Genomic DNA, 23,315 nt, shown 5'->3' with positions numbered 1-23,315 from the left:
CAGAATCAATAACGATACATATGTGTTTGGAAGGCTACTTTTATACATTTTTTTTTTAAATAAAATAAAAGTTGAGGAAATCAAAGTATCCAATAAAAAGCAGGGCTTGATGAGTGTGGATCCCTCAAAGAATTGGCAAAGATTTGTAAGTACCATGTGCATTTGAAGTTCAAATTAACCAAATATAAGTGATTAAATTTATTACACGGCTTAATGCAATCTAAAAGTGCAATAAACGTTATTGATAACTAAACGAAATATGTACATGTAATTATAGGTTTATGTTATCACTATTGCTCCCTTCATTCTTAAGCTCTGAACAAAATGATTGGACATTTCTGTTTTACATTTTAAGCGAAGGTTATTCCGATTTGAGATGTCATGATTGAAATTGAGGTTCTTATTATTTCCGTTTGTATAGACATCGAATTAGACTTGTATGTTTATTGTCATTGCTCATCGATTTTTTTTATGTTATTAATAATATCGAGAACATGCCATATAACAGGAATATGGCATGAAAATGATTATGAATAAACTTATAAATGCATTGAAATCATTTACCATAGTACCCAAAGGGTATACAACACAAGCAAAAGCTATCTAGAAGTAATATACACTACCTTTGTAAATCATCTACGGTTATTGTAAATTTTCATCATTTGCATGAATTTCTTATATTACAATTTACAATAATCTCACCAGCATTATTAAACAAACCAAAAATCGTAAGGATGAAGAATATACAAAAGTAAGTGTTACTCTACAGTTTGGAAGCCAACGTTATCACGTCACGTGTATCATGTTTACCAACTCGCTTCTCTCCACTTGTGTCTATGAAAAGTCAAGTTATTTGCAAACTTTCGGCAGGATTTTCCAACATCCGGATTTTAGCCGGATTGATCTGATGTCTGTGGACTGTTTTTTGTTGAGGCCAATCTGTTTGATATTGCAACTAATCATTGCTTTTGATTTTCTTAGATTGTAGGTTTTATTTTTTCCTTGTTTCTATGCTCTGAGGATGTCATGGCCTATCCCCCCCAAGATACGTACTTGCATCATTTTGGACTTGTAAACATTAATCCCCATCTCAACCTAAATCATACATTTTAAAAGTCTTTTATTTGTACGTAAGGATACCAGACTCATTACTGGTCACGTTTTCAATGTCAGTCGTCTACTAGTATCTCATAGAGCATTTATTACTTCATCAAGCAAGTAAACGTTATTCATGAAATGATTATATGTTTTAATCTTTCGGAATAATCACTGGCGGATCCAGGGGGGGGGGGGTACACCCGGCCCGTCCCTCCCACCACCACCTTGAGAATCAAAATTAAAATTTGTTATGTAAAAATTCCATTAAAACAGAGGTGTGCCCCCTCTTTTGAAATTGAAGACCTTTTTTTTTTCTTTTTTAATTTCCTCGTTAAAATTTTCCTCGGAAAAATTTGCCCCCCCCCTTTGGAAAATCCTGGATCCGCCCCTGGGAATAATCAACGTATTCAGTTGTATTTCACTTTTCAATATTGATTTGATGTCATACACATGTATTTATGTTGGAACATATTTCTTTCTAAATAAGAAATATGTGTAATGTGTAAAATTAATTATAATTTCAAAGAAAGAAATTACTTTGTTCAAATATTTTCTACTAAAAATGGAAATTTCAGTATTAAACGCTCAAACTCTATTTTGTTAAGAATGGTAAACATTCATGTAGGAGTAGTGAAATCTACGTAACCCCTAACCAGACATGCCTGAAACTGTTAAAAATGATACAGTTGGGATACAACTTTGGGCAGAGCTTCCTCAAATGATGTTCAATTCTTTTCTAACTTTTGGAGAGTGCCATATTTCATTCGATTACGCTCCTCTATGTGTAATAATTATGAATTGTTTATGGTTGTATATCATGTACTTTTGCGTTTTACTATTCTTTTGTACACGTGATTATTTTATCGAATGGAATGAATTAAGATTCTTGATTCTTGACATTAATGGAACATAACTACCACGATTAACATTGATACTGGTGAATTGATGAATTTGTAAAGTAGGAAAATAATTGGCGCTTGAAGGTCGAAACATTATATTCTTACGAGGTAACTTTACTAGTAACTAGGTTAAATATATAGAGCCTATCCGGTGTACAGAAAACTATCTCTCCTGATTGAAACTGTCTAAGGTAATACCACTGCCTCTCAGGTTTCTCAATCTTGTAATCAGATATAAGAGTCTTGATGTGTTTCAGCTCACCGGTGTACTCATCGATATTGAGCAGACCTTCCTCGTGTCTTACAGAGGCAATCAGGGTTGGATTGTCTTTAGTCACAGCAGCAACGAGATCATTTTCCCAAGGTTTCCATAATCTATGCATTATATTACCGTCCTTATCAATACGTATTATTGCATTCTTAAACTGCTTGACGATCAACGAATCACCATAACTTTTGATTTGGATAGGTTCATACCCATGGCATGGTATCACCCTCATAGCCTTGCCGCCTAATGGTGAGAATACCTGGATCTTCTTAGCTTTCCTGTAGCCAACATAAATCAGATCATTGCTGTCTACAGTGAGACCACCATACCCACCTTCACTCCTACCTAAAGTATCGAATTGAACATCCTGTCTCTCTTCATCTGATGTGTACAATGATATCTCATTATCTGTATCAAGTACAACATAACGGCCATCGGAGAGGAATCCTACTTTACGTATCTTTACATTTTTTATGACTGTCTTCTGCAGCAGACCGTCAGTAGATAATATATCAATCCCTCTTGTACTATAACCAACAGCCATCATACCATTATTTGTAGCAGCTATGCCATTCATATGTCCTTTCTCTGAGAGTAGTACATTGCATTTCGGCTTCCATTTCACAAACCTCAGTTCCCCCATTGATAATGTATCAGGATCGCAGCTTGGTGTAAACGTCAGTTCCTCTGCATGATCACCTACATCAATAGCAACCTTCTTCTTTGGATTTTCCCTAAGTAATACATTTTTCAATTCTCCATACAATGCATCACGTATTGCAACAACATCCCCTTCTAGTGGAGCCTCCAAACTAGTACTCACCAAATCACTGGCACTCTCAATACTCTTAACCAACCTCTCATCAGCAATTTTCATATCATTTAAACTCTTGCATAATTCTTCTCTCTGATCTTCTAGTTGCTTTTTCAAGGTTGCATTCCTCTCTTTTATTTTCTTGATAGCTTTTTCACAAAGCTTGTCAAGCTTCACTTTTTCCGCATTAATGTGATCATGGACACGTTTGATTTGATTATCAATACACGTCATATGATTATTGACTCTTGTCACTTTGGACTTTGCTTTACTCTGAAGTAACTCAGAGCTCTTCTTGAAACTTAAATTGTACTCTCTTATACCTTCCACACCGTGGCCCATTTTCTCGTGGTAGAGCATGCGACATCTCATACAAATGAGCTTATTACATGTCGTGCAGACATCAGAGCATTCATATTTATCTGATGTGTGTACTTCTTCTTGACAGTAAACCTTCTTCTCTAAGACAACCCTACCCTTTATGATGTCTTCAACACTCACTACTTTATGTTTAAGATTAGGTTTCCATGTGTTATGAGCTTGCAGGCATGCGTTACACAGGTTCTTACAACAATCGCAACAGAAGTGTGCGGCTCTTGATTGCTCGTCACACATTTCACAGAGCTGTTTACTATTCCTGACGTCATCAACAAGTGACTTAACAGGTACATTAGTTTTAAGATTGGCAACATTTCCATCCGCGACTTTTGTTTTGATTCTACATAATGGACAAGTTAAATCATTCCGTAAAGAGCACGCTAGAATATCTCGGATACATTTTTGACAAAACGTATGTGTACATGATAGTTGTTTGGGATCATTTAGCATACTCAAACAAACTGGACACTGTAAACCGCGCGAAACGGTATGCTCAAGTGTCGCCATAATTATTGTTTCTTTTTTCCTCAGCAGAAAATTAAAATCATCTAGCGAATATGTAAGACTTGCGTATATATTAGTATATGATCAACAGAATGACTTGCGTATATATTAGTATATGATCAACAGAATGATAAACTTATTTCGAAAAAAAATGTGTTACTCAATTTGTCTTAAAACTTTAGTGGTAGGCTCCATGAGAATCAGCTCTGAATAACTGCAAAAAGACCCGGATGTGTGTTCGTAGTCGACCTTCCAAATAGACCATAGCTATCTGAATTACGATGTCTCCTGTGATAAAAAAAGACAAATAAATAAGAAATAATAGAATAAATATCAATATATTGAAGTGATTTTATAGAGAGGTGTCAATATAACACGAAATCTGAAATAATAATAATAATAAAATGATTGAGAATGGAAGAGCAAAGTATAAAGCCTATTTCTCCATGGAGCAGGGCACCCCATCCAGATTCAGATTTATTTCCAACAGAAATGACATAAATATTTATACAAATCATTTTCAAAAATTTATAACAAATATTTACGAAACAAATCATTGTCATTATAATCATATTCAACAACATCAATGATAATTAACATATAGATATATAAACAAAATATGGTGCATTTTGTAGACAAATTATAACATATAATCTAAATATAAAAAAAGGTATTTGTGGAAATGGGAGATTCACTCAAAAGCATAGCTTGTATAATGTGAACCTCCCTAAAAGGAGGTTCACATGAAACATATCACGTTAGCATCATCAGCCTTTAAGTTATGGTTGAGCTATTTTAAAGTTTCGCTTATGCTAGGAGTCCACTTATCCGGCGCCAGTTCGCGCCAATACAAAGCTGTTGTGGCGCCTAGTGTGGCCAAGGTGCCAGTGGCGAGCATTGACTCAAATTACCTCCCAACTGGCGCATAGTGGCCGCGTAACGGCGCCCAAAATTGAATTTGGCGTGACGAAAAAAAAGTTTTTTTGGCCCGTAATATTCAATATTTTGGAGCGGCTGCGCGCCACCACGCGCCAGTACCCAGACAGCAAAGTATCTTGGTCGCTTATGCCTTTTTTATATCGGACATCTGGGTCCCATTTGGGTCCCATATGGGCCCTTATTCCCAAAATAAATCCCATTTCGAGAACACATGGGTATTGCTACACGGGGCCCAGGTGTGCAAACCATACGGTACCCATGTTGGTTTCATCTGTGCCCAAATATCCGAGTTGGGTTACAGATGGGCATTTCTAAATAGGGTAAATATTGTAATTTATGGGACCCATGTGGGTTCTATCTGTGCCCATATATCCCAGTTGGGTTACAAATGGGTATTTCTAAATGGGATCAAGATGGTAATAGGCATATGGGACCCATGTTGGTTCTATCTGTTCCCATATTTCCCAGTTGGGTTACAAATGGGTATTTCTAAATGGGATCAAGATGGTAAAGCGCATGTGGGACCCATGTGGGTTCCATCTGTGCCCATATATCACAGTTGGGTTACAAATGGGTATTTCTAAATTGGATCAAGATGGTAATAGGCATATGGGACCCATGTTGGTTCTATCTGTTCCCATATTTCCCAGTTGGGTTACAAATGGGTATTTCTAAATGGGATCAAGATGGTAAAGCGCATATGAGACCTATATGGGTTTATCTGTTTTCATATATATCCCAGTTGCGTTATAGATGGGCATTTCTAAATGGGCTCAAGATGGTAATATACGCATATGGGACCCATGTGGGTTTTACCTGTTCCCACATTTCCCAGTTAGTTTACAGATTGATATTTGTAAATGGGATCAAGATGGTAATCAAGATGATTTTAATGCTAGTCTACTAAAATATGATTCTGATTCCTTTGTTCAGGAGTTCTATGGAACATTCCTTACGGCATCATTTATTCCACTTATATCTAAACCAACTCGTATTTCGGAACACTCCTCCACTCTAATAGACAACATATTTACCAATATGCATCCTTTTCCACACGCTGGAGTGGTCATCTCTGATATCACGGATCACTTCCCAATATTTGCAAATTTCCCAATTCTACAACAGACTCAACAACCTTTAAAATATACACACGATTTTTTTCTGAGGGCAATATTAACGCATTCAAAGATATACTTGATGAACTAGACTGGGGTGATATTTATGATATGATTGAAGTAAATCATTGTTTTTGACGATTTTATGGATAAATTGACTAATTTATTTAATGAATGTCTCCCGGTAAGACAATATAATCAGCGTAGTAGGAAAAGAAGCCCCAGATCTCCATGGATCACAACTATACACAACAAAAAAAGTAAGTCCCCCCTTAAACAAACATCAATAATTTCCGAACCAATGCGAGTTTTTAATATATTTTTACATGAGCGTGTAGGTAATTTTATAGGCTACCCTCTGAGTAAATGTTATGGACGTATTTTACGTCATGCTTCAGTGAGCACCGTCAGAAGGCAAAATTGTCACTTTTCAAAAGTCACAAGCCAAATATCATGACTTTGATTCCATTTTTATTGGAACTAATTCCACATTCTTATGAAAAATAGTCAGAAGGCTTGTAAAAGGTACTTTCTAAAAGACGATACAACTTTTCTGGCTAAATTTTACGGTTGAATGAACACAAGTCCAAATTTGCTATAATTTGATTTTTTACACATTTCTATCAATAAAAATGATAGAATATGACGACAGTTATTTTTGGGAAGAGTATCTTCAACAATATTCATTGTTTCACGGTTCAATGAACATTTATTGAAAACAAAAGATACGATTTTAAAATATCATAGGCAAGTATTGTTTCATTTTGGTAACTGAAAATGATCTTTTCTCAACTTTTTCGTTATGTTCATGACCAATTAACATGCTTCAATGATTCAAAGGCGTTTAATTAAACATTCACGCTTGAATGAACATGTGGAATGTGTTAAGCTCTTTTTTACGTTATTGGAAAAAATGCAATTTGTAACTATGGATATCTATCACAAACCTCCTTGCATGGTTCATTTGATTTGATTTTTATGAAAATCCCGATGTTTAATGCATATGTTACAACAAACTGTGTTCAACCCAGTTGACTTTTCATAAGGTAAGGCCACACATGGGCATAATGACTTTAAAAATATTTTCAGAAGGTGAATTTACTTCTGTTTGCAATTTTCGACCAATTTCTATTTTACCGACTACAGCAAGATTTTTGAAAAATTGTCCATCAGCAGTTATATGATTATTTGGTTTCGAATAATACTCTTGGCATAGCATGGATTCGATTTCGACCTGGCCATTCTACATCATCATCCCTCGGTTTTTCAACTGATGATTGCTTAAATGCTATAGACAAAGGTCAAATTACAGGAGCACTCTTCATTGATTTAAGACCTGCTTTTGATACTGTAAATGCGCCTATGTTGTTAAATAAATTAAAGATTATTGATTTAAGTGATTTGTCTCAATTTATCACGGTTTGATTGGCATCTAAATAACATAAAACAATTTGTTGCGATAAAAAATGCTAAATCTAATGATCGATGTATTTCCCGTGGAGTTCCACAAGGATCTATAATAGGTCCCTTACTTTTTTATTTATTTATATTGATGATATGTTAAACGTTTTGAATCATGGAAAGTTAGTAATGTACGCTGATGATACTACCCTATATGTAAGTGCTACGTCTATTTATGAGATACAAGAACAATTTCAGAATGATTTTGATGCAATCGCTAAGTGGATCAAGTAAAAAAAAGCTATGTTTAAATGTTGATAAAAGCAAATATATGATCATTTGAATTTAAAAAGACTAAAGGTATAAAAATATGCGTATTAAGTATGAAAGTATTGAAATTGAAAAGTGTAATAGTTTTAAATGTCTTGGTGTTATTATTAATGCTAATTTGTCATGGTGCAATCATGTTGACCATGTTGACTATGTATGTAGAAAAGTATTTGCAGGACTTGCCATGCTCAGAAGAGTCAAACCGTATGCTGATGAAGCTTCAATGAAATTATTATATGTATGCCTCATTCAAACACAAATGGATTACTGTTGCGAAATTTGGGGGAATAGTTATTTAGCTCAAATTGATAAGTTGAATAAATTGCAAAAGAAGGCATCAAGACTTATTTTAAACTGTATATGTAAACCCCCTCTAATGAAATGTTTAGACGTTTAAGATAGATGCCTTTTAAGAAAATAGTAGAATACCTCAGGTGTATATTTATTTACAAATGTCTTCATGACTTATCAGCAGATTGTTTTAAAAATGTTTTCAAATAAATTTCTAAAGTTCATAATGCAAATACTCGACAAAGTGCTCATCATGGCCGTACTGATTATTGTGAAACTGCTTTGTGTTACGATGGCAGCGTTCTATGGAATAGACTCCCCCGAAGTGTTAAAAATGTTAAAACCCCAAATAATGTCAAACTTTCTGTTAAAAGACATTTCCTCAATCTTGCCTAGGCCGATCAACTGGGATGCAATACCAATTCCCCTTTCAGGACTGATGTTTTTAACTATCATCTCTTTTTATGTATTACTTTATATAATGCTGTTGTAACTTTATACGTCTGTATTTTAACAATATCATATGAACTGATGAGTGGATATACATTATCACCATTGATTGGTTTTAATTGTATATAGTTGTATTGTTTGTTATCCAGGGCGTCATGGAATATCAACTTTTGTTGAATGAGCAAGATAAATAAATAAATAAAATGAATGACTGCCCATGGAAAGCCCACCCCCCCCCCCTCTTTGGTAAAAGGTACATCCGCCTCTGCATCGTGTATAATTAATGTGTTTATGTTTATGTAATGAATTCCACAAGAAAATGTTAAGAAAAATATGTAGTTTATATATCATATTATTCATAATCATGACATTTAATTTTAGAAGAATGTTTTAGGGTTAAATAATTATGGATTTTTTTTATTATGGAAAATTGTTACGTTAACCATAATTTTATCAAGTAAAGAAAACCTGCTCAAAATATAGAAGTCATTGACAGGACCCGATGGATAGGTGTAGAATAGGATTATAAATGTTCAATAAAAGGTTATGACATTTTAAACTTTCGCTTATTTGTACCATAAAATTATATGCACAACCCAGGGATATGGAAATGAGAGAGTTAATGATTTTACTCACTCATAATTTATTTTATCTTTTATTGGTTGAAGTAAACCATATTTCAATTTTTACAGATTCGACAACGTATTGACCAACCTGACTGAACCACAAAGTTCAAATAGTGGTTCGAGTTATTCAGGAGAAATAAATCTTTAGAGTTGGTTGATCAGTTGAAACTGTAAGAGAGTTCACGACGCGACGTTTCGTTGGCTGCTGCTCAACTTTGTCAATTGATGGAGACTTCGTGTGTGTGTGTGTATTTGAGTTTTGTCAGACGTGTATCAATCAGATATGATTATTTACGTCTGGGACCGACCTTTAACGTCACCATCCGAAAGACGTGACCAGGGCTCGAACCTCGAACCTCTGCATCAATTTGTAACTTCCCCGCATAGCTTGGATTACAGGCGCACGCCACAACGCCCAGTTGGTGCGAGGGCGAAGGTTATAGCGAGAATGCGGACGTCGGAGGGATCCGACAGATTTATTTTCCTCTTTGTTTCACATTGAGGAAAATAAAAGACATTTCCTTTTTCATATAATGAATCACGAAAGAAATAGTGAGTGGGTGACGTAATCAGTCCCATAATTTTCATACCGACCTGGATGTTCATTCAACTGTTTTGTGAAATTAAGCCCAAAATTAAAAGTGTCATAACTTTCTTATTCACCCCCGATATTGATGACATTTTCAGTGTTGAGTTCGCTGTATTTTTATGTTGGGGTAAACTTTATTTTCTATATAGATTTTAAAGTACTCACTCAATCTTCCTGATGAACTGCCTCTAGCATATCGAGAAGTTTGGTAACATCTTCAGTTGGTTTGGGGTGATTAGACCTTAGGCAGTCGTCGTCTTCTCTCGAATTCTCTAATATGAGATTGAAACAAGGAACCAAATACTCGTGAACTCATTGATACATCTAATACAAAAATAGAATGAAAAAATAAGGGGGCTGTTTGCTCTTTCGAAGGTCAAAATGTACTCACAAATAAGTTTTAACTAGTAATTATAAGTTGATATTTTTTTCACGAATAAGCTATTGCTAAAAAGCGTATTCATAGAGCGTAAATTTTGCTTGTTCTTTTAAACCTTTGCTTTTTTTAAAGCTTCGTCATAGCAACTTGAGCGTTTGCTTGACCAGGACGTTTGCGTCTTATAATCCTGTTTATGTACCTAAAGCCTCAGTCACACAGTGCTCGGCGTCCACCGTTGCGTCCCCAAAAAATAATTTTTCCTGCGGATCTCCGCGGATCCCGTCCCATCGCCAATTTGTTTTATTACATATATATACCTACGGGAAAAGATTCGGACGCTAGGTATATATACGTTTAGATGCGGATTCTTGTGTCCACTTTTTTACCCAAAATATATGCAGATTTTTTTTTCTTGGAAAATGGTGTATTGGAAAGGTAAGGTATGGTTTGTCAAAGTGTATTTTTAATGCCGAAACGTGCGTAAGAGTACTCACTGAAGTACATTTCTTATATCTTGCCAATAAATTATTGATAAATCTTGAAAACAAAAAGTAATTATATCATTTAAGAAAATAACAATAATGGGGATATAGGTTTCCTATCAATAAAAAAACAATAAACAAGGAAACGTCTTTCAATCTTTTTTTGTGTTAGGATTTGCATGTACTGCTGCTTTAATGAGTACGAGTAGACTTGAAATTCATCTCGTCACCATAATTAGCACTATAAGACAATGATCTTGCCTTGTCTAACATATCATCTTATTTATAGCAAAAATAATATTTTACACGGGGGGGGGGGGGCACTCAAATTACTTTTTGATGGGGTGTGCCTCACGAAACTCTGAAATTGGGGTCTAAGGAACTGACCACATGGGTAAAATAAGGGGTATTGGGAACTAAATATACTGGGCGGTGTGAAAACATGGGGTCTACCGTACGGAACGGGATCGTGGTACTTAATCATGTGCTTGGGCTTGTATAGTAACTGCACTTTGAGTGCTGATTTAGTCATTCAAATTTGAACTAGAAAATCAGCACTCGAAGTGCAGTCACGTATACAAGCCCATTATAGGTCAAGTCCACCCCAGATAAATGTTGCTTTGAATAAAAAGAGAAAAATCGAACTAGCGTAGCGCTAATAATTTCATCAAAATCGAAAGTAAAATAAGAATGTTACAGTTTAAAGTTTCACATATTTTACAAAACAAGTATATGCACAACTCAGTGACATGCAAATGAGACAGTCGATGATGTCCTTCACTCACTATTTCTATTGTTTTTTTTATTGTTTGAATTATTCAATATTTAATTTTTTACAGTTTTGACAATAAGGACCAACTTGACTGAACCATATAGTATTAAACAATGCTAATTCAAACTGTTCATGGAGGAATTTACCATTTTTTCACTTGGCAACAAGGAAAAAAATTGGAAAAGTGGATGAGGCCACCAGTCTCTTAATTTGCCTACTGACCAGGATGTGCATATAACTGTTTTGGGAAATTAAGCAAAACTTTAAAATGTCATGAATTTTCTTATTTTACATCCGACTCTGATGAAATTTTCAGTGTTATGCTTGTTGGATTTCGCTCTTTTTATTCAAATAAACTTTTTGTTGGGGTGGACATTTCCTTTAAGTGCTAAATTAGCACTTCATTTTTAGAGTGTACATACGGTACGGTGCAAGCCAGTGCTGTGCATGCCTTGTATACAATGTATGTGGGCGCTCTAGCGGTGCATGGAGGTTACACGGGCCTATTTACAATTAACTGGCAAAAAATAATCACTAATTAAACATATATTTCCCATACTGACCCATTGTTTCGGAAGCTTACAATTTTTTTAATTATTTATGATTTACATGGCTATTTTCTTACTTGTTTCTTGATTTCTTAATCCAAAGGAACCCTATATGAATACTTATAACATTTAACCTCTTAATAGTATTACAAATAGGTATTCAATAAGAAATATCAACGAATTTTATCTCCGAAATATATGTCGATTTTTTTATAGAAATGTTATTAGATTTTATTACGAAGGACGAGTCATCTGGAACTATTTAGACAACAGAAATTGAAACGTGTCCCTCTATATCATGATGATAGTTAGGGACTAATAAGTCGGCCTGCCAGTTTATTATTATATGATTTCAAAATGCTCATAATCAACAATGTGAAGGTATTTTCACACTCTGGACACCTCGACAGGGTCACGGTTCACATCCAGCTCACATGGTCGACTATGTGATTAACACTGATTAAATGCTCAAATGTAAAAGTGTAAAAAAGTATCGTCACATTGAGTTCAGCACTGCTACCACAATATGGGACACTGTGCTCTATTCATTAGGGAAAATATCAGTCACTTGGATTTTAAGCAAGGATTGCAGGCGTATTTAATATAAGAATTAAGTATCACACGTGTATGTACCCACAATCATAGGCGGCGGAAGCGGGGGCGGACGGGGTGTTCCTGTCCCCCCTTAAATTAAGGTGGGGGGACGTTCCCCCCTAAAGTAAAGTGGTGATTAGTTTTATAAAGCAATCCATTTGTGAAGCCCTTGACTCGAAGATTGATCAACTATTTAAAATCATGGAGAAACAAGAAGGCACCATCTTCGACCTGCAAAACAAAGTAGAGAAGCTTGAAGATGAACTTGTGAAAATTCGAACGAAACATCAGGAATTGCAAGAAAAACTAAAAAAAAACAGAGTCGACACTTAATGATCATGAGCAGTACTCACGACGGAACTGCATACGGCTTTTTGGAGTGCCCGAAAGCGAAAAGGAAAACACCAGCAAAATTGTCTGTGACATTGCCAACACAGTTATGGGGGTTGATCTGAAGCTGCAAGATATCGACAGAAGTCATCGAGTTGGCCGGCCGATTGAACCTCAACCTTGATCTGCTAGTGCCCGTAAACCTAGAGCCATCATTGTGAAATTAACTTCATACCAACATCGCCTAAGCCTGCTGAGAAATAGGAGAAGACTGAAGGAAAAGAAAACTGGATACAGCATATTTGAAGACCTGACCAGCACAAACAAATCCTTACTGTGGGAAGCCTTTAAGGAGATCAACAAACCAGAGAGCAAAACATTATCAGCTTGGTCCATGGATGGGAGGATTATTGTAACTGTACGATGTACAAACAACAAAACTATGAAAAAGCAAATCAACTCAAAGGAAGACCTTGCTAAACTTATATAAATATTTGCCTTGTAAAGGATGATAATCCTACTCTTTTCACCATAGCATGAACACTCACTTTATGATATAAAGTAAAATGACTTCCAGGCCAGTGACTTACTCTGCAACTCAAAGTTATCATCGAAACATTTCTTATCAATCTCTTCAATTTTGTTATTCTGTTCTATTACAATTGTCTTTTTATTTTTCACTTCCTAATTTGTGTACTACTACGAAATTTGCCTGTTTGACACCTATTTTGTCACTCCTTGTTTCAATTTTGCATAATATACCATTCGCTAGTTTTAAGTATTTTGTTCAATTCAACTTTTCTATTCTAAGTGTTTATTTGTAAATGTTTGTAAATCCCTTACCTATTAATTCTGACACAATGTTACATTTACAGTATGCTGACGACAGCAACAATTCCTCTGAATCTTGTTACTATACACCAAACCAGTTTAATAATTGTAATATCCTTAAAAATGAAGATCCTAAGAATATGTTTTCTCTTTTACACGTTAATTGTCGGAGTGTTCCAAATAACTTTGAAAACTTATAAGTATTTCTCAATAGTATTGACCTTGAATTTACAATTATTGGCCTTTCTGAGACATGGCTCAAACCTAATTCACATATACCTCTTTATTACTTGGAGAATTATGATATGTTAACGAATAATCGAATATGTAAACAGGGAGGTGGAGTTGCAGTATATATTAATAAATCTCTAACATATAAACAGAGACCAGACTTAACGTACATGTTTGAATGTCTAGAAACCATATTTATAGAGGTTAATCCAAACAATAACACACGCTCTTGGTGTATTATTGGTATAATTTATACACCTCCCTCGGGAAATGTAGATGATTTTATTTGTAAAATGAATTCCATTCTGAGTATTGTCAATAATGCACTAGCGTAAATCCGTGTTGATGGGTGGGGGGATGACTGAAATATTTTGGCATTTTTTGGAAATCATGTTTTTAGATATGCAAGGAATTGTCATTGTTATGTCCACAGTGGCGTACCGTGGGTCACGGCATTGGGGGCAGGGCACCAGCAAAATGTTTGAATCACTGAGTAAGTGCGCTAGTGAGCGCGCGAAGCGCTCAGTTGTCAGTTATACTGACCTAATAGAGACATTTTAAGGACAATGTCATTAAACGGATATGTATCTCACTGATCAAATAATGCGAGCGCGAAGTGCGAGCTGAATTTTTTTTATATTCACACCTAAAAAGGGACATTATAATCAAATTTGTGTAATTGTGATAGGTACCTGTCTCGCTAAACAATGCGAGCGCGAAGGGCAAGCTGAATATTTAGATAATTCAGACCTGAAGTGGGGCATTCTAAGGTTTCTTTGTAGGAATTAACTAGGACCATACATATTTCATTAACCAGATGATGCGAGCGCGAAGCGCGAGCTGAACATTTTTTATATTCAGATCAGAAGAAGGGACATTTTAAGGACTGATTTTAGGAATTCATGAAGAGCAGACATATCTCACCAATCCACTAATGCGAACGTAATCATGGACAGGAAATGTTTCATATATACGAAGACCTTAACATGGGGCAATCACTTTTTGAGACATGAAAAAGAAGCATATATGTCACTCCATAAAACAATGATAACTCAGGTGCTAGGAAATATATTTGGTTTATATTGACTTGAAAACGGGATGTTTTAGTACAACATGATTATATATCTCGTTAAACAGACAGTGCGAGCACCAGGAACAATGAAGACGTAGGCCCTGGGCAAATCATAAAGTTATAATAAAAATGTTTCTTATGTAATGTAACATAACATAATTATAATGTAATATTTTATTATAATGAATAATATTTTCTTCTTTCACTATGTTTCTCTTCCTTTCTCCCTCTTTTCTCCTTTTCCCCCTTTCCCCGTTTTTTTTTTTTTTTGGTCAGCCGATGGGGGGAATGTGCCCCCCATGCCCCCCGTAGTTAAGCCACTGTTTGTCCATATGGCAAATACCCCTCCTATATTATTATCTTTTTTACCCCATGATGGTTTAATGGTTTTATTAGAGATTACATTCATATTTTTTTGACATTCCATCTTAATCCCTTCCCAAAGACCCTAACATTGATGAATTGGAAGAAACGGGGATTCTCTTTGTTCTAAATTTCATGATATCCTACCATGTGAACATAAAATTTGGTATAAAGGAAATCTACCAGTCTTCATATTTTTTTTAATATTCTTTTCTAAAAAATCATTTGTGGACCTAACCCCTTTTGAAAAAAAAAGAGATTTCTTTTGTCATTTTTGTTCACTTTTTAATGGAAAATTCAATTTTCGTTGGTATATTTTTATGGAGCTACTAAAGGTCTATACATTGAGACCAAAAAAAAAAAATCAAATTTGATGAAAAATGGACCTAAACTTGTTTGCAACTGAGCTCTTCATGTATGTAAACTCCTCAAAAAAAGTTTGGAAATCTGAATTTGATCGATAATCCCTCATCGGTTTTAGTAAATATCAATGTGTAATTAATATTAATGAATATATCATTTGATTTTCTTTAGAATGATACCCTACATGATGTGATTATCGTTCACATGGAGGTGCAGTGCCTTGAAATATTGGGCAAGGTCAAAATTCAAAAGTTGCAAAATGACACAATATTGAATGTCACTGTTCTTTTTTTCAGTGGTGATGAGTGAATTTCTCAGCTGTTTCTTTTAATTATTATCATGCACATTAACATCAAAATTAACATGGAATAAAAAAAACTTTTCACGTTTTGGTTAAGTTACATAGGAGAAATCCTCTACTGTTTTCAAATGAACTGTCATCCAATACACATGTTAAAGCTTTGTCGAAAAAGGGGTTTACCAATGTTCTATATACATGGGCTCAATTACGTTATTTAGATGAGCAGAATGTTGAAAATATATATCGTGAAATATTATGGAATAATAGTAATATTACAATAAATGGACAACCTTTAAATTTTCAGGAATGGAAAGAAGCTGGTATTTTATATGTTAGACAAGTTATATATAAAGGTAAATGGAAAGATATATCATTTTTTATATTAAAATTTTTTTTTTTTTTGAACATTTAGTATTTAGTTTTAGATTTTCTAAATTAAAAAAAAACATTTCCTGCTCATTGGTTTGAAAAAAAAGTACGATGAAAGAAAAACAAAATGAGTCTCCAGAACAAGAAGAAATCGATATATCTGTTGGTGAACGTATTAATATAACTTGCACCAGAGCAAAAAATAATATTTGTTGTTTTTACAACAAAAAGGGTTGATTTGTATATTTTGGACATCTTGGGAAAACAACTAAAATTGCCAGAAAATTTAGTTTGGAAAGATATTCTTCATTTTAAATTCAAAACGATAAAAGATAAAAGAATTAAGCAATTCAATTTCAAATTGTTACATAAAATATTACCTTCTAGAGACAATTTGTTCAAGTGGAAAATTGTAAATACAAATCAATGCGAAATCTGTAATGAAATAGAGACCATTAGCCATTTTCTGTTTTTTGGCAACAAGATTAAAGTTTATTGGAAAATCATATCAAGGATGATTTATTTTATTTTCAAAGAAGAAATGGTGATAACTATGAAAACATTGTTAATTGGGTATAAAATAGACAACTCAAAATTTGATCTTATTAATTTGACAATCAATGTTGCCCAGTTTGTAGTTTATAATCATTCTGTAAAATGCAACTTTCAAAATCTAAATCATAGCAATAAGAGATCGATCATGGAATTTGTTTCATATTTGAAGTTTTATGTAAATCATTACGGATCTAAACAATTTTGTGTATTAGAGGTCAAGAAAATTATTGATATATTGTAATTCCTGTTATAAATATATCATTTGACTTTTGAAAAAAGTTATTCCTATGTAAATATGTATATATGTAAATATTTTGAAACAATAAATCCTCAAGGAAGAGGCAAAGAGAAAAAAAACATGGAATCAAACACACCTCTGCACAAGCAAACACATAACAAACAAACAAACATGCATTGGTATTTCAAACCACGACTCAAACCATGTTATCTCACAGAACCATCACTACAGAAGCAGGGGCTTGATTTGAATGGATTTTCATCTGTATTGACACAGACAAAAGAATCATGTTCTGTATTGACCCTTCATGACTATTTCTGCTCGTTTTGCAGCTTTTCAGTTCAGACCTCATCCAACACTTTTGAATCCTGCTCTTATCGTAATGGCCTGATCTTAACAAGCAAAAGCATGGTATCATTTTAAAGAGAATTAACTGATCTTTTGAATGATATAAAAAAATACATTGTTAAGAATTGAAAATTGGGAGAAATCAATAGCCAAAGTCAGATTTCCAAACTTTTTTTGCTCGTTTTGCAGCTTTTCTATTCAGACCTCATGCAACACTTTTGAATCCTAATCTTTTCATGATGACATGATCATAACAAGAATGGTATCATTTTAAAGAGAATTAAATGATCTTTTGAATGATGTAAAATATGCATTGTGTAAAATTAGGAGTTGTGAGAAATTAATGGCCAAAAACATATTTAAAAACTTTTTTTTAGAGGTTTAGTATATGTGAGGTAATATCTACAGTGCGTATCAAAAAAAGTTTACATTTAGAAAAAAATCCTGTAAAATGATACATTCGTAATATCCTGAAGATTTTTCAACATTTTAACATTGGTACAGATCCATTCAAACAAATGACGATATAACTGTCGAAAAATATTTCCGCTTGAGTGAGCACCACTTACTTTTGAAAAGTTAGTGAAAAATGATTTGCGCAGAACATTGAAATAGTTATGCGAATAAAAGTAGACCTTAATCATGAAAAACACGTAGAATTTAACTAGTAAAATTGATTCGAAGATATCTTTTACCTTTTTAAAGTTATTTCCTTGCCCAAAAGACTTTGAAGAGTGCACTGCGCCCCACCCCACTCCCCAACACACCGAGACCATCGTGACGATATTTGCTTTACACTGAGCTGTGATTTACATGAAATGGCTTAGGCTTGATTTTCATTTTGTTAATCCTTGTCAAGCTTGGGAAAGGGAAGGAGAAATAAGTATTAAATGAAAAATCAAATGTAAACCCACTTTAAATGATAAAAACTTAGTGAAAAAATATGCTGGAGATGTCTGATATAAACTTTTGTTGAGATTCAGTTATGTCCTCAGATCCAGCTGGCACAAAAAAAGGGGGAAGGTTGTGCTTACTAAGTGTTGAAATTTCAAATTGGGTGGCAAAATTGTTATGAAATGCTTGAATGTATCCGTTTTATTTCAAATGACCAAAAGTGCAAGGGAAATGTATGCGAAATGTTTCGCAGGGTAAGTTTGATTTTGCCCTTTCCCCTAGACAGGGCGTGAGAATTTCTGCGCAGATTTCTGCGAGCTTTACAAAAATGGACAGTGCTCACTGAAGTGTTACATTCTGTCAAAACTTTTACTTTCTTTGAATAGATGAGACCTAAACCCAAGATTATATGTGAAAAAATTACCCACATGTTATATATATATTTTAATTCCCAGGGCTTTTTTAAGGTGCAAACCCTTAAAAGAGAAGTTCAGCTTACATGTATAGAAAAGTTTGTTGTAAAAAATAGCAGAACAAAAAATAGGGGTGAAGGTTTGAGGAAAATCCATTCAATATTAAAAAAAAAAAGGTATTAAAATTTGGATTTGTGACGTCATAAACGAGCAAGTACCTCATATGTTGTGCAAAATAAAATGCATAAATTTGATATTTTAATGGTTCGTGATGACTTATTCTAAATTTCCTTTTTAGGAGGACGTGTAAAATGATTTGTGTATTGACATACTGAAGGTACAATAATTTTGTTTTTATTTTATGAGAAAGCGAAATTTCTTTAAGTTTTTTTCCATACTACATGAAGGAAAGCTGCTCTCATATGACGTTCCAAATCAAATAATTTGATAACTTTTTTTATTCTATGATGGAATTTCCTCAAACCTTCGTTAATATTTTTGTTTCATTTTTTATGCTATTTTTACAATAAACTTTTTGTCAGGGCGAGCTTTCCCTTTAAATCATTACTATGTAACCTTCATTGTTTTCTTCCCGAATTGAACCGAAATTCTATCATTGTGAAACCGCACGGCATATCGTGTATATAGAAAGCTGTTATTTTAAAAACAGACGACATGCGAATTGTAATTCATGTAAATCATCAACACTAGAAGGATTGTTCTTTTTAACACTTACAAAATTTATTACATTTATAAGTTGAATCAGTTTCAGTTTAATAACTACCCAACATTTTAAACAATATATTTCGAGTAAATAATGAACTCCACCATTACCACGATTGCCATCTTGAGTTACCTCAAACTCAAGCCCAATACTTTTACATTTACAGTTTAAAAAATTGGTCATTCCGCTGAATATGAAAGAGAGCTTAAACTTTGAACATATTACACTTAAACAGCAAAATTACGTAATAGCATTTTACACACATAAAAAATAAATGATAACCTCAATTAGATAAGATGTAATATGTGGACATACATCTGTAAGGCACTTTATACATTTGATTGGTATCAATCTTATAACCCTTTTTCTTTTTCCCTTCCTTTCATCCATTTTGTGGAGCGTTGTGGCCCAGTGGATTAGTCTTCGGACTTTGAAACAGAGGGTCGTGGGTTCGAATCCCAGCCATGGCGTAATTTCCTTCGGCAAGAAATGTATCCACATTGTGCTGCACTCGACCCAGGTGAGGTGAATGGGTACCCGGTAGGATTTATTCCTTGAATGCTTTAGCGCCTATATGGCCGCTCAGCTGCAGCTGGGGGTAATAGTAATATACATGTACCAAGTATATTTCAGCGCCTTGAGCACATAATCAATGTTGATTTGGCGCTTTAGAAATACTCTATATTATTATTATTATTGTCTTTGATTCCTCATATTTTTGTTTCTCCTATTCTCTGCTTTGTGAAGCGTCAATACCATTCCTATGCACGCTGTACTTATCTACACTTTTTTTATGATCATACATCTCGAGCCTTGCAATCAATTTTAAAAACCATTTCCATGCCTGCTCAACGTTCGCTCTCTCAATAATTGTTTTTTTTCATGAAAATCGTTTGGATTTAAATCAATTGCTTTGAAAGTTTCAATAAAAGCTTTGTTTTTCGTCGGTGTCCCTCTGATAATAATGCTAATAATAATAATTATTATTCTTATGAAGCTCTACACAAATACAACAATTGGTTGAAAATAAAACCACACGATATTAACACCACTTGTAGTAAAAAACACATAGATGGAAGGGCACTGTTTAAGTTTATCAGGTAATATATTCCAATATTATCCATCTATAAAATCTAAATGAAACGTGTTACAGATGGTAATGAATTCGAGAAATTAGATTTATGATTGAATGAATGAATGAGATCAAACAAGATCATGAAGATACAATGCAACTGTCATTGCTGATTTATTCTACATTTGTTTGGCGAAATGACTCCGGAAATAGCAAGGGTAAGTGAAATGCATCACGGTAGCCTACCTTCAGTCAACCTCGTGTTTTACTTGTGATCAAGAATGAACAATACACTTTCAAAAAACACCCTTATTTTTACATGAAAAACGATTTTCTCATTCGATTTGGCAAATGAACCGAATATATGTGATGAAATCAATTATACAGCGTATAACAGTAAAGAAATTCAATAAATGTTATTAACAATAAGACGAAATATGTATATATAATTGTAGGCCTATGTATCACTATTGGTCCTTTCATTCTACAGCTCTAAACAAAATGATTGGACATTTCCTTTCTACATTTTGATGAAGGTTATTCCCAATTCGCGATGACAAGAATTGGACTGAGGTTCTTATGATTTCTATTTGTATTGATTTCGAATTTGACTTGTATGTTTGTTTTCATCGCTCATTGATTTATATTTATGCTAGTGATAATATCGAAAAAGGGATATGTAATGAAAATTATTATGAACAAACTGATAAATACATCGAAATCATGAACATATCATATCATCCCAGTAGGGTATGTAACACCCCCCCCCAAAAAAAAAAAAAAACCCAGTAACCTAAAAAATTCGGTTAATTTAAATCTTTATCATATGCATGAATTTCTTATATTACAATTAATATTATCATACAAGCCAAATCATAATGATAAAGAATGATTACAAATAAATTTTACTCTCCAGTGTAGAATTCACCGTTATCACGTCACGTGTATTATGTCTATCAACTCACCTCTCTCAATATTGGGTCTATGAAAAGCCATGTTAGGGGTAAACTTTCGCCAGGATTTTCTAAAATCCGAATTTTTGGTCTTGTTGATCTGATATTGGTGGATTGATTGTTTTAAATCAGATTAAACTGTTATTGTGATTAATCATTGCTTTTTTTTTTCTTTTTTTTTTTGGGGGGGGGTAGGTTTTTACTTTTTTTAATCTTATTTCTAATCCCTGGAGCTACCTGGCTTATTCCCAAGATACGCACCTGCGTGCACTTACATAATAGCGCGTTTTCGCCCAGCGTCGTACGACGTAGAACGTAAGGGTCGTGTGCAAAAATCGCCAACTTCCATGGAAACAGAGGCCCGAGCGTTCTTGAGCTCAAATCACGGACGGTTCTTCCGCAAATTAGCGGGCGTCCGCATTAGAACGTAGGATTTGTCAACAGCCGTCAACAGCCAATCAGATCGCTTGTAGAGCGAGCAAGCTGAGCCGATGTAAACACATTCGCCCATCGCGTGCATGCACATGTTGTACTCTACTCTGACTACACTGATAGCTGAAAGCTTCAAAACATGGACTCGAATGCGAGTTTTTCGGTGAGTACCATTTCAATTATACTAAAATCAAGCAAAGTATAATTTCAAAATGTTACAGTAGAAGTTTAAACGAGTATGATTATTGAAATATGATTGAAAAGCCGTTGCATGGCTCGGTCGACGACGCGACTGCAAGACACATGGCACTGCCAGTTGTGTGCACATAGTAGGAACATATACAATGCATATGTTGGCGTGTCAACATTACATGCCAGCCATGCAGTCGATCCGGCCGCGTTCAGCGATTTGCGAAACTGCTTACAAGCGAGAGTTGAGCGCGACGGACGCACGAACCAAGAGATCGTTCTACGTCGTAGATAGCGTCGTACGACGCTGGGCGAAAACGCGCTAATATCAATTTGGACTAGTATTTGAAATATCCCCATTTTCAACCAAAATCATACATTTCAAAAGTCTTTTACATGTATCTGTACTATACACACTAAGAAATAAAGGTTCAAAATTGGACCCCGAAAGGTTGATGCAAAATCAGCACCCTATGGGTTCAAAAATTGAACCCTGCGGTTGGGGTTCATTTTTGCACCCTGCGGGTTCAAAACTGCACCCCTAGGGGTTCAATTTAAAATTTAGTTGTGCAAAAATGAACCCCAACCGCAGGGTTCAATTTTTGAACCCCAAATCAGGGGTTCAATTTTTGAACCCATAGGGTGCTGATTTTGCATCAACCTTTCGGGGTTCAATTTTGAACCTTTATTTCTTAGTGTGTAGGGTACCAGACTCATTACTGGTTTCGTTGTCGACAACAGTCATTTATGTCATAGAATATTCATTTATACTTCATCCAAAAAGTAAACTTTGGTTATGAAATGTAGGTTTGAATCTTTTCCGAATAATCAATGTAATCTACTGTGTTCACTTGTAAATATTTATTTGGTGTCATATACATGTGCTTATGATTGAACATATTTCTTTCTATTAAAATATGATGATATTTTGGAGGAAAAAAAAACAACATTAAACAGTCTCTTTGTTCAAATAATTTCTACTGAAAATGGAGATTCTAGTATAAAGCCATCCATCTTTTTTATTCCAAGAATGGTAAATATTGGAGCAGTATATAGAATCTAAGTATACCCTAACATGACATGCCTGAAACTAAGTTAGAAGTGATACAGTTTGGGCACAGGTTAGGAGAGAGCTTCTTCAGTTGAAGTTATTTTTTTCT

At 34.4% G+C, this 23,315-nt stretch overlaps 1 protein-coding gene across 2 annotated transcripts; it reads right to left on the bottom strand.

The window, feature by feature from the left end:
- Window positions 1–930: 930 nt before the first annotated feature.
- LOC135154882 (RING finger protein 207-like) lies at window positions 931–9,976 on the bottom strand. Of its 2 annotated transcripts, none has more exons than XM_064103108.1 (2): window positions 9,868–9,976; window positions 931–4,249 (listed from the first exon to the last, which is right to left on the bottom strand). In XM_064103108.1, the coding sequence occupies exon 2, from the start codon at window positions 3,962–3,964 to the stop codon at window positions 2,099–2,101; it is 1,866 nt and encodes a 621-aa protein (XP_063959178.1). In that variant the 5' UTR covers window positions 3,965–4,249; window positions 9,868–9,976; the 3' UTR covers window positions 931–2,098. The 2 variants fall into 2 exon arrangements, with proteins under 2 accessions (XP_063959178.1, XP_063959177.1); XM_064103107.1 differs by having other exon boundaries at window positions 937–3,579; window positions 9,868–9,974.
- Window positions 9,977–23,315: the final 13,339 nt, after the last annotated feature.

Source organism: Lytechinus pictus, chromosome 8, assembly GCF_037042905.1.
Source record: "Lytechinus pictus isolate F3 Inbred chromosome 8, Lp3.0, whole genome shotgun sequence".
Classification (NCBI taxonomy): domain Eukaryota; kingdom Metazoa; phylum Echinodermata; class Echinoidea; order Temnopleuroida; family Toxopneustidae; genus Lytechinus; species Lytechinus pictus.
This window is presented reverse-complemented; position numbering and strand designations above follow the sequence as displayed.

What these genes read in the sequence shown, in the direction of transcription:
- LOC135154882 (XM_064103108.1), bottom strand. Translation starts at nt 3,964, where the DNA reads ATGGCGACACTTGAGCATACCGTTTCGCGCGGTTTACAGTGTCCAGTT.